This window comes from Rattus norvegicus, chromosome 20, assembly GCF_036323735.1.
Source record: "Rattus norvegicus strain BN/NHsdMcwi chromosome 20, GRCr8, whole genome shotgun sequence".
Classification (NCBI taxonomy): domain Eukaryota; kingdom Metazoa; phylum Chordata; class Mammalia; order Rodentia; family Muridae; genus Rattus; species Rattus norvegicus.
Genome location: NC_086038.1, coordinates 4,569,004 through 4,584,956, shown reverse-complemented (window position 1 = coordinate 4,584,956; position 15,953 = coordinate 4,569,004). Strand labels below are relative to the sequence as shown.

The 15,953-nt window shown below is 46.8% G+C and overlaps 1 protein-coding gene across 1 annotated transcript; it reads right to left on the bottom strand.

Moving 5' to 3' along the window:
* Positions 1–3,306: 3,306 nt before the first annotated feature.
* On the bottom strand, positions 3,307–7,900 carry RT1-Ba (RT1 class II, locus Ba). The gene is made up of 5 exons (NM_001008831.3): positions 7,754–7,900; positions 4,830–5,075; positions 4,122–4,403; positions 3,701–3,875; positions 3,307–3,575 (listed from the first exon to the last, which is right to left on the bottom strand). Exons 1-4 carry the CDS (start codon positions 7,836–7,838, stop codon positions 3,721–3,723), a joined length of 768 nt encoding a protein of 255 aa, NP_001008831.1. The 5' UTR covers positions 7,839–7,900; the 3' UTR covers positions 3,307–3,575; positions 3,701–3,720.
* Positions 7,901–15,953: the final 8,053 nt, after the last annotated feature.

Genomic DNA, 15,953 nt, shown 5'->3' with positions numbered 1-15,953 from the left:
TCATGAAAGTTCATTTTCATGTTTATCTCCAGGAAATTTGCCCAGTAGGGTGGGCCGATGCCCAGGAATCATTAGGCTGTATAACAGTTGTATATCAGCAGCAAGAAGTAATCCTGAGATGAAGTCTCTGGGGGCTGTGCCTCTTCAGAGTGCACCCATTGCAGACAGATGAAATGGAGGACCATGTCCAGAAAACTCAGTTGCTGGTTGTAGCCTTTGCTAGATGGCTTCTATCAGTCATCCTTGTGGTGATGGTGTGTGAGAAGTTACAAGCTCCACAGCCCAAGGCTCTTATGTGATGCAATTATTCTTCACTGACTTAAGCCACTGAGATTTAATCACTATCATGAGCTAAGAATTACTGCAGAATGATTTCGTCCTTCCAGATTATCATGGAATATTTCGCTTAAGGAGGAAAGTTGAATCAACTGGGGATGCTTCCCATCACCTCCCATGCTCATAGCTTGTGTGTGTTGTGAGAGCATTTGAAACATGCTCTTGTAGTAATTCTCAAGCATACAACACACTATTATTAGTAACAGGTAGCATGATGTATAATAATGATTACCCTTTCAATCTAACCTAACTTTACAGCCTTTGACTGACACCTCTCTTTTTCTCTTCCTTTCTCCATTCTCACCCATTTCCCTGGTCACATAGTAAGTTCCTGACTGGTGTGGGTATTCTAAATGAAACACAGAATCTGAAGGGTCTAATTAACGTTAGTATACAGAGTAATGATATCTTGGCAGTCCCACACATACATATCAGGTGGACCTTGATTTTGTTTCCTCCCTGCAATACCCTATTTATCCCTCTCCCTAAATTTCCCCCACCAGATAATCCCCCTGCTTTCATTTTATAACACAGTCCTTTAAACAATGTAATAATGAACATAAATATGGAACATTGAGATTTTTGTCAGTAACTGCAAAGAATCTCTAATAATTTCCAAACTGTAGATGAAACAAGGCTAAGAAATACTAGATAATTTACTCAATGATGGTTTAGGCTTCTTCGCACTGAGCTGTGCTGTATATCTACTGTGCTAATATTTTGTGTTTTCTGCATTGCATCCTAAGCTTACTGATGTAGCTGGCATGGACAGAAAAGCCTTACGGTTTTAATAAGAAACCTCAATGTCTTTCTAATGCTAATCATGTAGTCAGCAGTTGGCAGAGTGGAAAGGCTTGGGAAAAATTCTTAAAACAATTTCAGCAGAACAAAGACATGGTTAGGAGACAGTTGGAAGAAAAAACCATACAAAGTAGGTAAGGAACAAATTTTAAAAAAGGCTAAACAAAATCTCAAATAGGGTGGCATAAACCTCCAGTGAGTCTTGGTCACCCTCAGGAGAGTCTGAGACACCCATCTGTTGACCCAGCTCCTCTGGAGGTGTTTCCTCTGGAGAATGGTGGGGACAGTGGGACAGCATGGACAGTGGAAACAGCGTGTACCACGTGGACAGTGTGGACTGTGGGGGCAGTTTGGACTGTGTGGACAGTGAGGACAGTGTGATTAGTGGGGACAGTGTGATTGTGGATTGTGGGGACAGTGTGGACAGTGGGGACTATGGGGACATCGTGGACTGTTGGGACAGTGGGGACTATGGGGACATTGTGGACTGTGGGGACAGTGGGGACAGTGGGGATGGTGGGGATGGTGGGGATGGTGGGGACGGAGGGGATGGTGTGGATGGTGGGGATGGTGGGGACGGTGGGGACATTGTGAACAGTGTGGACAGTGTGGACGGCGGGGATGGTGGGGATGCTGGAGGACGGTGCACCCACCACTACTGCCATTCACTGTAAACCATGTTGTCTCTCTGGGAGTTTGATTCCACAGGGCCATGCTTCCATCACGAGGAGGAATGAGGGCACAGGCTTAGAGTGAGTTTCTGTTGCTCCCAGGACACAGGTGTCCACATGGAATTCAGTGAGCCCCAAGTGGCCTCATCTGTGTAAAGACATTCTTTAGGCACACTCACCACACGGCCTCCAGCATTCTTCTGTGGTGCAGGGAAATCTATGTAGCTTCTATCCTAGCTTCATTTAGAAGTCATACCTCTGGCCCCCAAAAGCCTGTGGTTTCCGTTCCCTTCCTTGTACCGTGTATTTACCTCAGGTACTTACACTCTTGTCCTTTTCTGAGGTTCTCCTAACTGCCCTCCATTTCCTTTCTTGTTTTGAGAATTCTTTTCTTCTTTTTGTGAGAACAGAGGAAACGGAGCTTGTCACCATCAGAAACTCAAAGCTCTCTATGCCACATATTCTTTTAATGGCTATTGTACATTTTATGAACGTCTAAAATACAGTCATAGCCATGCACCACATGGCAAAGTTTTGGTTAACAATGGGCCACATATCCAGCTGTGGGCTGAAAGGATCCTGTCCTCTCAGCTTGGAGGGTGAACTCTGTCACTGTAGGAGTTACTTTTCTTGGTGCTGCTACAGATTAAGTGACAGTAGCATCTTATGGGGGGAGGGAAGGAGAGACAAGTGTTTGCCTTGGCTCACAGTTTTGGGGGGACACAGTCTATCATGAGAGGTAGACAAGGGGATGTGAGGTGTTTGATCACATTGCATTCACATTCAGGATGCAGAGAGAGGTAAAGGATGGCTCACTTTCTTTTTGGTCAACGCACAAGGCACTGCCTATATTCAGGTTGACTCTTGCCACTTCACATAAATATTTCTGGAAATGACCTCAGAGACACACAGGAGGTATGTCACCTTGATAAGAATAAAAACGTTTTGAGAATTTAAAACCTTTATCCCTTTTGAGATTTAAAGCTCATCTTATAGTAGTTCTTTTTTTCTTCTTCTCTTTCTCCCCTCTGCCTCTGCCTCTCCCTCCCCCCTTCCTCCTTTCCTCCCCCTCCCTTCCTCCTTTCCTCTCCCTCCCTCCCTTCCTCCCTTCCCTTCTCCCTCTCCCCCTCTCATTTTGTAGACAGGGCCTTCCTATAAAGGTCCAGCTTGCCTTGTGTAGACCAGGTTGGCCTTAAATGTGTGAAGACCCTCCCGCTCTGTCTCTGGAGTGCTGGATTACTGGTGAGCACACTGTGCCTTGGTGTTTCCTTACAGCAAGTGTACACTGAGGCAGATTTCACACCCTACCTCCCTGAACCTGACTGGAGACAGATGAGAGTGGTCAGGGCTGGGAACAAAAAAAAATTTGAAAGTTCAACCTTGGCTAAGACCAAAGCATTCTGGGCTGCATTGGTTGTTCCTATGACACTGGACACGGGATTACATGGGCCTGGCTCCAGTAATCTCCAACATGGGAGACAGGAAAAACAAAGAAGACAACTTATAAGAGGTTTATTGGTTTGGTGGAGCATTAATCAGGGTCTCGGAATCTATAGTAGATTCGACTTGGAAGATGCCAAAAATGAAACTCAGATCAGAGGAGAATTCCAAGGGCATGTGAGTCATGAGATGGGACAGCCTCGGGGCCAAGGGAAGAGCAAGATGGGAGACACCAGGAGAAGAGAAAGAACACGATGAATTGGGCCAGAAAACACACTGTGCGAGGTCACCCCACACACTACATCTTCCCTGTAGAGAGCCACGCACCTACAACAAAACACACAGGAAAGATGGGTTCCAGAGGCTCCAACAAAGTTCCAACATTTTCATGTCTCCCCTTCCTTCCCCTCCCCCGTGTGGTGCCTTTGTCTCTCACAAACACAAACCCTTACCTTCTTTCCCAGGGTGGGACTCACAAGGGCCCTGGGTGTCTGGAGGGGCCACCTGACCGCAGGCCTTGAATGATGAAGATGGTGCCCACCACGATGCCCACGAGGCCCACAGACAACCCCAGGGCACAGACCACAGTCTCTGTCAGCTCTGACATGGGGGCTGGAATCTCAGGTTCTGAGAAAGAGAAGCTTTGGAGTCAGAAGGGAGTATGTTCATGTATGTGTAAGACAGGGCCAGGGTGAGGGAGAGAGTTAACCTACGTGGTCTCTGAGGCTGGGCTAATGGGATGACACGAACTCTAGCCCTAGAAACTCTTTAAGAGTGGAAAGTGAGTTTTGGTCACTAGAAGCCAGAAGATATGCTGTTCTAGAGGTGACAGTGAATGAGAAAGTGCCAGAAGTGGGCAGAGCTCATACACACCCCAGTGTTTTAGAACCGGCTCGTCGAGGCCCCAGTGCTCCACCTTGCAGTCATAAATGTCATCGTTAGAAGGGATGAAGGTGAGGTAAGCCATCTTGTGGAAGGAATGGTCAGGGTTGGAGAGGAAGCTGGTCTCAAAAGTGCCTTCTGTGACTGGCTTGCTGTTTCTCAACCACGTGATATTGATCGCAGGAGGAAAGATGTTGTCTACAAAGCAGATGAGGGTGTTGGGCTGACCCAGCAGCACAGGGGACTTGGAAAACACGGTCGCCTCAGGAACCTCTGCAAAGGAAATGGTCTGGATGTCAGAGGCTGATGGGAGCTTCTCTCCCTGAAGCCCTGCACTGTCTAGTGAAGGAGCATATTACATGAAATGTGTGATTTTTAAGAAGAGAGGGGAAGGGCTGGAGAGATGGCTCAGCGGTTAGGAGCATTGACTGCTCTTCCAGAGGTCCTGAGTTCAAATCCCAGCAACCACAGGGTGGCTCACAACCATCTGTAATGAGATCCACTGCTCTCTTCTGGTGTCTGAAGACAGCTACAGTGTACTCACATATGTAAAATAAATACATCTTTAAAAACAAGAAGAACAGCGGGGATGAGTCTCCAGTGACGAAGAGATCCGGGTGCTCCTTGGAAAGGAGAGGATTTTATAGGACCATTTATACTCTGATCACACAGAGGGGAAGCAGGGTGGTTAGCACGTACTGTTGGTAGCTGGGGTTGAATTTGACTTCATCAGGATTTCCAAATTGTATTTTGCTGTAGCTATCTCTTGAAGTCCACCTTGGGGGTCAAAGCTTGTCAGTTGTCCAAACTCGGGGATCCTCCAGATGGTCTCCTTCTTATCCAAGTCCACATAGAATTCCTCGTCACCATCAAATTCATGTGTGTACTGGCCTCTGGATTCATAATACTGATACATATTTATACCATAGGCGGCTACGTGGTCGGCTGAGGAATTTAGGTGGACGGTGGGAAAGTGGGAAACAGGAAGAGGAAAAGAATGTTTTAAAACAAACGGATAGAAAATGCTCTGACGAGTACCATGAACATCATTGTTTTTGATACATTTCCACCACCCTCGCTTCCCTACCACTCTCAGTGTGGGTTACACTCCTGTCTTTCCCCCTGTGACACGCGCCGCACAACGGTGGGATGCCGCGTGTTTGATTTCTGCTATCCTGACTGCCTTGTCCACTGTTTGGTACACAGATGGCTCAGACCAAGTAGCTTACAACTGAGCAGAGGGAGGAAGCTTTGTCTGCAAAGGTTCAGTCATCAGATTTCCTTCTCTGGTTAGGTTTTGTGTCTAATTGATCTCCCATCAGTTTTTAACATATCCTATTACATTTTCTCTTCTTTCAAAAACAAGGGGCCTTTTCCACACAAGGAGGCGTTCTCATTTATTCTGACCCAGGAAAAGCACATAGAAACTTATAGAAAGAGAACAGCGGCACCATGTGGAGACTGTTCCGTCTAAAGTTCCTGCCTTAGCTGAGGGACCACGGGATGGTCTTCTGATTTCTTCTGGAATAAACGAGACTTTATTGGATTTCATGCTTCTGTAAAACCTCACCTCTTATTTCTTTTTCTAAATCAATACCAATGTTCTTTCGCAGACTCGTGTTGAATTAAAGCGTTTTCCTCAGGCAGTGAGCACGTGTGAGCCGCCACGGAGAAGGGCCGCCAGTGCAGACAACGGACCCAAAGGATGTCAAGTAAACACCATCGTCAAGTAAATACCGGCAAGGCACAGATTCTGGTGTTTTTAGGTTTTGTATCTTTCTTCCTTCATTTGTTGAGGTCAGCAAATGTCGGACTTAGTGCTGTTCAAGGAGTAATTCGCCAGCCAGGCCGGCCTCCATAGTCACCAAGGTTGGTGAACAAGGACAGCGGTTCCAGTCGACAGACAGCGTGCACATAAGGTGCTGTGAGGACTGTGGGCGAGTTACGGTCAGCTCTGCACAAGCGACTGCCAACCAAAACTAGGGCCCATCCTCTCATGGCCCTAATGATGGCGGGGTGGGAGTGTCTCCTTTCCTCACAGAAATGAAGGTGGCTGTCATTTTGCTCAGTTTGCTGAAGCCCTCCTGTACTCTGGAGGTTTCTGTTCAGTTTTAATTAATCGGCTTCCAACTGCACTGTGACCCCCCCAGACCCTCTGTCTATTCACGTTCGACTGCTCCTCTGACCCTTCCCAGTGTGGCTGTCTTGGTTAGTGTTATTTGCAACCCCCATAGCCAACTTCTCCCTCAAAGTCTCCTTCAAAAACTCCCTGATCCATTGTTAATAAACCTCTTCGACTTCTTTTCCAACCATGAATGTACACAGTGTGCACTTCAGTGGGCGCTTATCCTGAGCCACAAGTGTCACTGAGGACTCCACACTGCCTCCTGCTGCTATAGTTCTGCCCTCAGCTGGGTCCACCCTCCCCCTCCACACACACACACACACAATGGCCTTTCTGCTTCCTGCCCTTGATCTGCCTACCTCACAAGTCGACCCACTCCCTAGAGGCAGGCAGCAGGTTTGATATACTTCAGCACCAACTTCCTAGCTGAGCAAACGCTTTACAAAGTGAGCGTTGAGTGATGCTTGCTAGTTTTGAGGCCCATGGAGACGTTGGGGATGACTGACAGGTGGCAGAACCTTATGACAGTCGGGGCCAGCAATGACCTATGTGCCCCATGCATTTAGCTTTGGACCCTTACTTGATGAGAATGTTAAAAGTCATATTAATAAGAAAAATGTAATGTAGGCTAAATTAAAATCAAAGCATTTTTCTCAGACCTTGAAATTTCCACCTTTCCCCCTTCTAAGTTAAAGAGAAATGGGAATATTTTCACGCAGCCCTCCAGTTCTATGGTTCCTCAGAACCGCGCCCACTGTGCCTGCTCACACCCGATTGGGGCACCCTAGTGTGACACTGAAGAAGGAAATTGGGGACAAAGAAGCCAACCTGCCTGGAGTCGGAGTCTAGACTTCTCCTTTCCAACAAAGCTGGAAAGAGAGCAGCCATGCCCCTTCACAAGGGCGCTCAACTCCTTTCACTTCCTGTTTCAAACATTTAACTTTTCAACTGCTATTTCACAAAGTTCCTATTCAGGTGTGTAAACCATTGTGGCATTAAGGAGGGGATCCAGAGTGGAGACGGCATGTCAGCGGAGTGTGGAGGGAGGGAGGCAACACAGGCAGAGGGCCACAGGCTCCCGGAGCTTGCGCTTGCTTGGGTCGTGTGTAAGCCCCAGCAAAAGGGGTTTACCATATACACAAAGGGGTACACTGCATTTGCTGTACCTTTGTGTGCGTGATTCACGGAAGTGTTCTCCTTAGAACACACTACAGGTATAAAGGCTTCGGAAACTCGCATACATTGTAGTAATGAAAACCAAGTTCTGAGACGACCCCACCTGTCAGAGCCCTCCATCCTTCCCTAACTGGACCCACTGTTAGAACCATGGTTTGGTGGATCATGAGCTGTGCTCGCCAACCAAAGCCTCCCGAAGAAGGGATCGCACAGTTGTTAGATTGTCTAATATTGAGGATTTATATCTTAGCCAATTTGTATCGCCCTCTTCTGTAGATTTCCCATTTCCTGGCTCCAGGCATCCCTCAGCTGCACAACTCACCCTCAATGTCGTCTTGACCTCCACAGGGGCTGAGCATGGTGGTCAGGGCGAGGACCCCCAAAATCAGAGCTCTGCTGAGCGGCATCTCTGTTCTCTGGGTGGTCTCTGTAGCTGCTCTCCTGAGTCTTCAAGAGATTGTGAGGATCCAGCCCAGGAGATCTTACACTCAAACCAAACCCGACAGACCAATCAGAAAATTCCCCTGTGATGACGTCACAGTTGCCAGCTGCAGACTTTGTATTGAGAGGCCTGGAAGAGGCTAGGGGAACTCCCTGGAGCTGCTGTAGGCTCTGCTCAGAGTGGACCTGAGGGAATGCCTGAGGAGAAGGGCATTCCGAGTCAGACTTTTTCTCCTATGCTTATGTGAGCAGAAAGTCTCCCCTGAATTTATTCCTTTCCACGTGCTTCTCCAATCCCGACACCCAGTTACTTTCTTGGGCTTGCATGCATCATGAGTTAACTGTTTTTTTGTGTTCTTCGCTTTGGGCAGAAGCCCCAGTGTTACCAGTAGGAGCACAGAGCTGTGAGGACCTGTCCCGCCCCTACAGGAGCGCCTTATCCAGATTTCCTCTTCTTTTGAGTAACCTTTGTATTCTAAAGGAAGTTTGGGGACACTGAACACACCTGAGAATGTCTGGGTAGCTCAGTTATTCTTATATTTTTGGTTGTGAGCCTAGCCTTTAACGGCTGAGCCATCTCTCCAGCCCAGCTCAGTTATTCTTAAAATATTTTTCAATGTGAGAATGTTCAGTCTCATGTCAAAAGGAGTTTTTGTAACTTAGAAAAGTATCTTTCTTCCCCAAACTACTGGGTTTTCCAAGTTCGTTGCCCTTTTATGTGACTATTTCAGGTTAAGTGTGCGAGTCTGAGGATTAAGTCTTAGCAACCATTGTGGATGCTATTGTCTGTAGAAGCCTGGGTTTTCTGCACTCTGTGGAGGCCACAAGCTCCTACACGTTTGGGAACAGCTCTTCTGTCCTCCTGAGATGAGTGTGTAAGCCTTGCACTTCAAAGAGGCGAAGGCTATGGAGGGGTGGGAAGGGACACCCTAGCACCTGCCTGGACACAGTGAAAGAGGAGCTGGCCCCAGCTTTAGCCTCACTGAGTGCTTGTCTCCTTCTAGGCAAACGTATTAAGGCAATCGCAGAGTCTCTCTACTTGAACCCACTTGTTGGCGGAATAAGGGGATTCCCTTTAGATAATGTAGTGACCGGATCTGAGGGTCCAGGTTAGCCTCTTGTTAATACCCAGGTATCTGTGGGGATATCTTTGTAGGCGTGATTAATTCCGTAACCAGATGATGTTAAGTAAGAGAGATGATCCTGGACCATCAGGCTGAGTTGGCCACAGCTGAGAAGCCTTAAAAACAAGCAGTGGCTTGCGTGAGGAAGGGGAGTCACTGTGTCCTTTGTCTGCACCAAGTTCCCATCTGCCCCCGGGGCCCTGACCATGCTAGTTCATCCCCACAGCTGCAGAAGCAGAAACAACAGTCTTCTTAGTATGTCTTCCCTCCAGCTTTACGTCCTTGGCTCCAACAGACCTTTGCCCGGAGGCCCACTGACTGGTTGGCAAGGTTTCTCTCGTGATCTTTGAGTTCATTGGAATTATGAACAGGATCAAGGGAGAAGAGTTACTTGCATGTACATGGTGACCTAGAGGCAGTGACACACATGCAAAGCTCACCCCTATATAGGCAATGACTCATAAAACCCTGCATCCTCGAAGTCCCTGCAAGGAGCTCCGTAGGAAAGCACGCTGTGAAGAATCTGTGGTAAGTTCTTACAGCAGACCTCTAGTCGGTAATAGCAAGGAAAAGCTACAGACAGAAATCAAAGCAGAGGTGAGGGGCAGAGAGCCGGCTCAGCAGAGAAGAGTGCTCGCTCTTGCCGAGGACACAAGTTCAAGTCCCGGCACCCACATGGCTTGGTGGCTCATAACCAGCTGTAACTCCAGCTGCAGGGACTCTGATGCAGGGACTTCTGACCTCTGAGGGCACAGCACATACATCTCTTGTAGAAAAGCACGTGCGTAAACACACACACACACACACACACACACACACACACACAAAGAAATTTAAAATTAAAAGCAAAGATGAGCGCAAAGAAGTCAGAAATAGGAAAGCATGCGGAGGCTGGAGGGATGGAGGGGTGGAAGGATGGCTCAGTGGTTAAGGGCTCTGACTCCTGCAGAGGATGGGGCTCCCACATGGGAGCCTGGAACTCCAATTCCTGGGCGCACCCCCCACCTTTATGTGTGGCGCTTGTAAACTCATGCAGGCATGCACATATTCAGACAAATAAAAGCAATAAATATTTAAAAAGATTATGTTCTATTTAACTCATTTTCTTAGACATCTTAGAGCAGTAATGCTTATTCTGTAACATAAAACTAGTGGCCAAGTGGGCTATGTCCACAGCGCACTCCTTGTGCAATTTGTTGGGCGTAGTTCTCTATTTCGAACATTGTATTTTTAACTATGTGTATTTGCATGTGGGTGTGCACAAGTGGATGCCCTCGGACTCTAGAAGAGACATTCCACCCTGGATCTGGAGTTCTGGGCAATTTCAGACACCCAACGAGAATGCTGGGAACTAAACTCAGGTCCTCTGCAAGAGCAGCAAATACTCTTAACCCTTGAGCCATCTCTCTAGCCCTCGCATCTCTTTTAAAATAAATTTTCGTTGGAGTATGGTCCTTGTACGTAGTATTGGGTTTTGTAAATTCACTTTGATGCACATTTGTCCGGCACCTCAGCCATGCTCACCCACAAGCCCTGCTTCTCTCCTCTGTCATTCCCAATCATCCCCTAGACAGTGTCACTCCTCATGCCCCCCACGTATGATTTTTATGTGTATAGAGAAAACCACAGCTTGATGGGCTGTGAGTTATAAGACTGTATATATTTGTCAAGCTTACTGAATAGCATTTTAAAGACCCGTGTAAATGTTACCAATAAAAATGGCACAAAGTTGCATACACTGTGTCTAGTTTACAAAACGTGCACTGAGAAAACTGTAACAATGTAAAGTTTCTCCTGCGTTGCCTTTCTTTGATCTCTGAACCTCGGAGACACTTGAGGTTCATTCATTGAGTTTGGCTGCCCTAAGGGTCTTCAGCCAAGTGGCGGAGGTAAGGATTCCTATGTTCGATTTATTTAGGGGTCTGATGACAGAGCAAAACCAAAACAAAAGCATCAGCCTCTGCAGGCTGGCCTCAACCTTGAAATCCTCCTGCTTCAGCCTCGGAGGTATGGAATACAGGCCCCCCGGAGCCGAGGTTCTCAACCATCATATTTTCCAATGCTCTGACCCTTTAATATTGCTCATGCTGTGCTGACCCCCCAACCATAAAATTCTGTTGCTCTACTCCATAACTGTTACGAATCACAAATATCTGAGATGCGGCCTCTGTGAACGGGTCGGGTTGAGAACTGCTGACCTAGAGCTACCGCGTCTGACTCTGAAGCTAAGGCTACAGTGGATGAGGCCAGAGTTAGCAGCACTTGACTGCCTCATGGAAGGGAAGCAGGACTGTGGAGATTAATATAATTAATTACTTTTCTCTTCACATAATGTAAGGCCTGTTTGTCATTCCTATTGGTTTTCAGATTTACATTGCTAATTTTGGAATTCCATTTATTTGATTTATATCCCATTTCTAGCCAGGACCTGGGCAGGGCTTCAGCTTTCTACGTTTCATTGAGTACATTATAAAGTTTTGTTCCATAAGCTTCCTTTACGCCAGCTTTTATGGGCTTTGTGACAAAATGTGCCCGTGTTCTGTAGCTCTGTTCCCATGAGATCCACTAGTCTTCCGGAGACAAGTGACGCCGCCCACACCTGCTCCTCATTGGCTGAAGAGAACTTGTTCAATGCATGCTGCTTGGGCTGAGGCTCAGGGCAGTGAGTTCCGGTTCTGAGGTTCTGAGGTCAGCTTCTGCTTCCGCTTCCTTGGTGGGGGTGATACACCAGCTAGGGAGTGAGGGCTGGAGATTAGAGGGTCCAGCTACTCTGCAAAGACACTCTACCGTCCAGAGCCTAGCTTTAGAATTAACTCTATTACAGGCGATAATTATTATCACTGTCATTATAGACACTATATAATAAATGAAAACAGTCTCCATATAAGACATATAAGAAATATAAAGTAAGCAGAACCCTGGAAAAATTAAGCAGCATGATAATGGGAAAGCTAAGACTCTGGTCTTGGACTTGTGCGCTCGTGTGTGTGTGTGTTGTGTGCGCATGCGTTGTGTGTGCGTGTTGTGTGTGCATGTGTGTTGTGTGTATGTATTGTGTGTGTTGTGTGTGTTGTGTGTGTTGTGTGTGTTGTGTGTGTTGTGTGTGTTGTGTGTGTTGTGTGTGTATGTGTATTGTGTGTATGTGCGTGTGTTGTGTGTATGTGTGCTGTGTGCGTGTATGTGTTGTGTGTGTTGTGTGTGTTATGTGTGTGTTGTGTGTGTGTTGTGTGTGTTGTGTGTGTGTTGTGTGTGTGTTGTGTATGTAGTCACTTTTCATATTGATTTCTAGAAAAACAGCCTGAACTTTGTAAACCTTCATGTAGATGTTGAACTTTGAATGTGTCTATCTTTGAGAACATAGAAATCTTCAGTCTCAAGAATTTTAATAATTCATTTTATTTCCTATTAAACACATGAGTTTGGATTTTTTTTTTTTTTCGGAGCTGGGGACCGAACCCAGGGCCTTGCGCTTCCTAGGTGAGCGCTCTACCACTGAGCTAAATCCCCAGCCCCGAGTTTGGATTTTTTATGTGTTTGACAGATATCCTCTGCTCTAATAACTAGATATTGCTTCCATAGTTCCTTATACTGTCTGATTTTAGCGTTGTTTGGATCCAGTTTCTGCACTGTTTTCTTGTCGTGGAAGCATGGGCTTGACAGGGGTGGGGTGGCTGAGTTTGGGGATTGGGTGGGGAGATATGGATGGGATACAGTTGTGTGCGTGTCTTTCTGAGGGCTCTGTCTGGAACAGATTCTACACGAGGTGAGGGTCAGCAGGGGTGGGGGTGTGGACGGGTGCTGCCTTTGAGCTCTGGGTCACCGCCAAGGTTTGGGCCTGGCTGGCACAGCCCCTCAGGTGTGAGTCAAAAGCGAGGCTGTAATCAAGTGACCCCTCTCCCATCATGGGAATGCAGAGGGCACTCTGGTTCTGTGTCCGTTCAGTCCCAGTGAGTTTCAGGGTCCCCCAAGTTAGCTACACCCTGCTTACTGAACTGCCAGTGAGGGGCTGGAGAGATGGCCCTGTGGTTAGAGCACTGGCTCCTCACTCGCAGTTACAAACACAGGCAAAGCACCCATACACGTAAAAATAAACAAATAAGTAATTTTACACTACCAGTAAGACTCCCTTCCCCAATCAACTGCATTGGTCTGAGTCAGATCCTCATGGTTTGGGCTGTGTTAATGGTGGGGGTAAAGACGTGTACTGGAGCTCATTCTGAAAGTGGCCATGGCCACACAAAATCAAAGCACAGCCAACCAGGCCCTATTCCCGCTCAGTATGGAGAATTCCAGTCTTCCAGTGGCACATGACTCGTTTTCCAGATATGTCCGGTTTTCATCTGCCAAGATAGTGAGAAACCAAAGACATTGTGAGGTTACCCACCAGCCACAGAGACCAATGACACAGTAATTAATAATAATTATGATGATGACGATGATGACGATGACGACGACGACGATGATGATGATGATGATGACCACATGTGTGTAAGGTGGAACCTTTCTGTTACTTCCCTTTTCCGTTTTACCCAGGTAGCTTACGTTCTGAGTGACGCTCCAGACTGGCAGTTGTGATGTACCATGGCCCTGAGGGGAATTTGCACCTCACTTCCTCTTGTGGACCCCAACGCATGTCAAAGCATCCAGTCGATTCCTCCAGAGCAGTGACTCACAGGAACCTGCCACCTACACCCTTGGTGGACTTTCCCTTTCTGTGGGCTTCTCACGTGCAGCAGAGGGCTGTTCTCTCTCACCTCTGACACCGTGTCAGGTGCACGGCTCGGGGTGCCTGGTGGGTCCAGCATCACTGAGCTGCAGGCAAGACACAGAGCTCTCTGTCACAAGTAGGCAATGACTCGGGACAGAAATTTGATCAGATTTACTTGGAATTATTAGGAATGTTGAGGAAAGAAATACCCTTTAGTTTCATCAAAACCCAAACAAATGTTCTTGAGCACAGAGCCCAAGAGGCAGGGCTGGGGTCTGCACTCAATATGGAGTCCAAACAGAAGTTTCTGTTCTTGGCCTGAGCTTGGGACTTACCCCCTGAAAGCTTCCTTATTTGGAGAGGAAAGACTAAAACCCCATCAGGGCTCACCTGTGTCTCCTTGTGGACAATGAGTTAATGCTTCTCACAGTGGGGATGTCCTTATCTGCCTCTGTGAGGAATTTCAGCAATACGATATCTGTGCAGTGTCACGGTAACATTATTTTAGTTCCAAGAACACTTAGATAAAATATAACAGAGAATGGAAAATGAGACGTGAAGGTGGCTAAAGAAGGTAAAGGAAGTGGACGATGGATTTGAGCGCTCAACTCAGGGAACCCGGCAGTCCTGCAGCAGAGAAGGAGAGGTGGAGAGGTGACACTGGCAGCCGGGGCGGTTCCAGCAGGTAGTGGCAGGAATTCTGCTCCAGATGCGAGGCCATAAGCCTTAGGTCCTCGGGCCCAGCTGGGACTCAGGATACAGCCAGTGCCATGGCTCAGTAGGTGAAGTTGTCTGCCCCCAAGCCCGAGTTCCATCTCTGGGACCCACACAGTGGGGGGAGAATGGCTTCTGTAAGCTGTCTCTGACCTCCACACACACACACACACACACACACACACACACGCACGCACACACACACACACGCATGAACACACACAGACACATACACACACATGCACACACATGCACACACACATACACATAAACACACACATACACACATACACACACATACACACATACACACATACACACACATACACATGCACATACACACACCTACACATACATACACACACCCACACATACATACACACATACACATACACACATATACACATACATACACCCACATACACATATGCACACACATGCGTGCGCACATGCACACACATACACACACAACACACGGTAAAAGCTATTATTTTGACTTTATGGATTATCTCTTCATCCAGGTCCCTGCTCTCTTCCCATTTATTTATAATTTGTTATAAATAAATAATTTGTTTTAATTATTTGTTGTTATAATTTGTTTTCTTTTTGGTAAAAGGTCATTCCTTATTTCATCTCGATTATATGTATTTCCTATGAAAATTATTCTTTGCTCCCGGCATTCATGGCACCTTGCCCTTCCCTAGAGCTTTGGGTATGTCCTCTGGGCTGTGGAGTCTGCAAGAGGCAGCTGATGTGGCCTCTCTGCCTTGCCTATTCACTGTAAAGAAAAGTAATAAAGAATCTGTCTTGTTTTGTGTAGATGTGGTTTATGCAAAGCTTTATGACACTGTCCTTCCTCATCCACCTCAGGGTCATCCAGGTAGCCACTTCCCACAGCTGGGCAGCCCCTTCTTGCAAGCTTCAAACATATTATTTATTTTCTGTGGTTCTCAGTGGAAAGGTGTAAAGGCTATGTCTTTTGTGTAAGCCAACGATCTTCACACAAGACATGAAAGTCACGAGAACAAGACTATTCTTAAATAATAGCGCTTAAAGAGTGTAGTCCAAAGCTGTGTTTGCTCTGAAGGCAACAACAGTGAGATGATTTTTTTAAACAGGGTGCTTGCTGGTCATAAGAATCCTCTCTGGGGCTGGGGATTTAGCTCAGTGGTAGAGCGCTTACCTAGGAAGCGCAAGGCCCTGGGTTCGGTCCCCAGCTCCGAAAAAAAGAATCAAAAAAAAAAAAAAAAAAAAAAGAATCCTCTCTGACCCTCTATCCCCAACAGCCCAGTGACTGTGGTCTGCAAGACTGCTTTGCCAGTTTGTATCTTGCAATTACTGCAAACTTTAGAACCAGCTTAATACCCAATGAGAATTAATTTGAGATCCCGATCAAAGGTTACATCGATGTGTAGATCTTTTGGAATATTGCCATCTTTGCGACGTGAGGTCTTTCAGTTCATGGACTTGGTGTGTCTTTCTCTTGATTTTGGTTTCTTTCAATAGCTTTCTGTAGTTCTTAGAGCATTGATTAG

Excerpts from the sequence above, each read along its gene's own strand:
- RT1-Ba (NM_001008831.3), bottom strand. The coding sequence starts at position 7,838 with ATGCCGCTCAGCAGAGCTCTGATTTTGGGGGTCCTCGCCCTGACCACC. Across the intron at positions 5,076-7,753 it reads AGGTCAAGACGACATTGAGG|CCGACCACGTAGCCGCCTAT; the intron begins GTGAGTTGTGCA and ends TAAATTCCTCAG. Across the intron at positions 3,876-4,121 it reads GCCGGTTCTAAAACACTGGG|AACCTGAGATTCCAGCCCCC; the intron begins GTGTGTATGAGC and ends TCTCTTTCTCAG.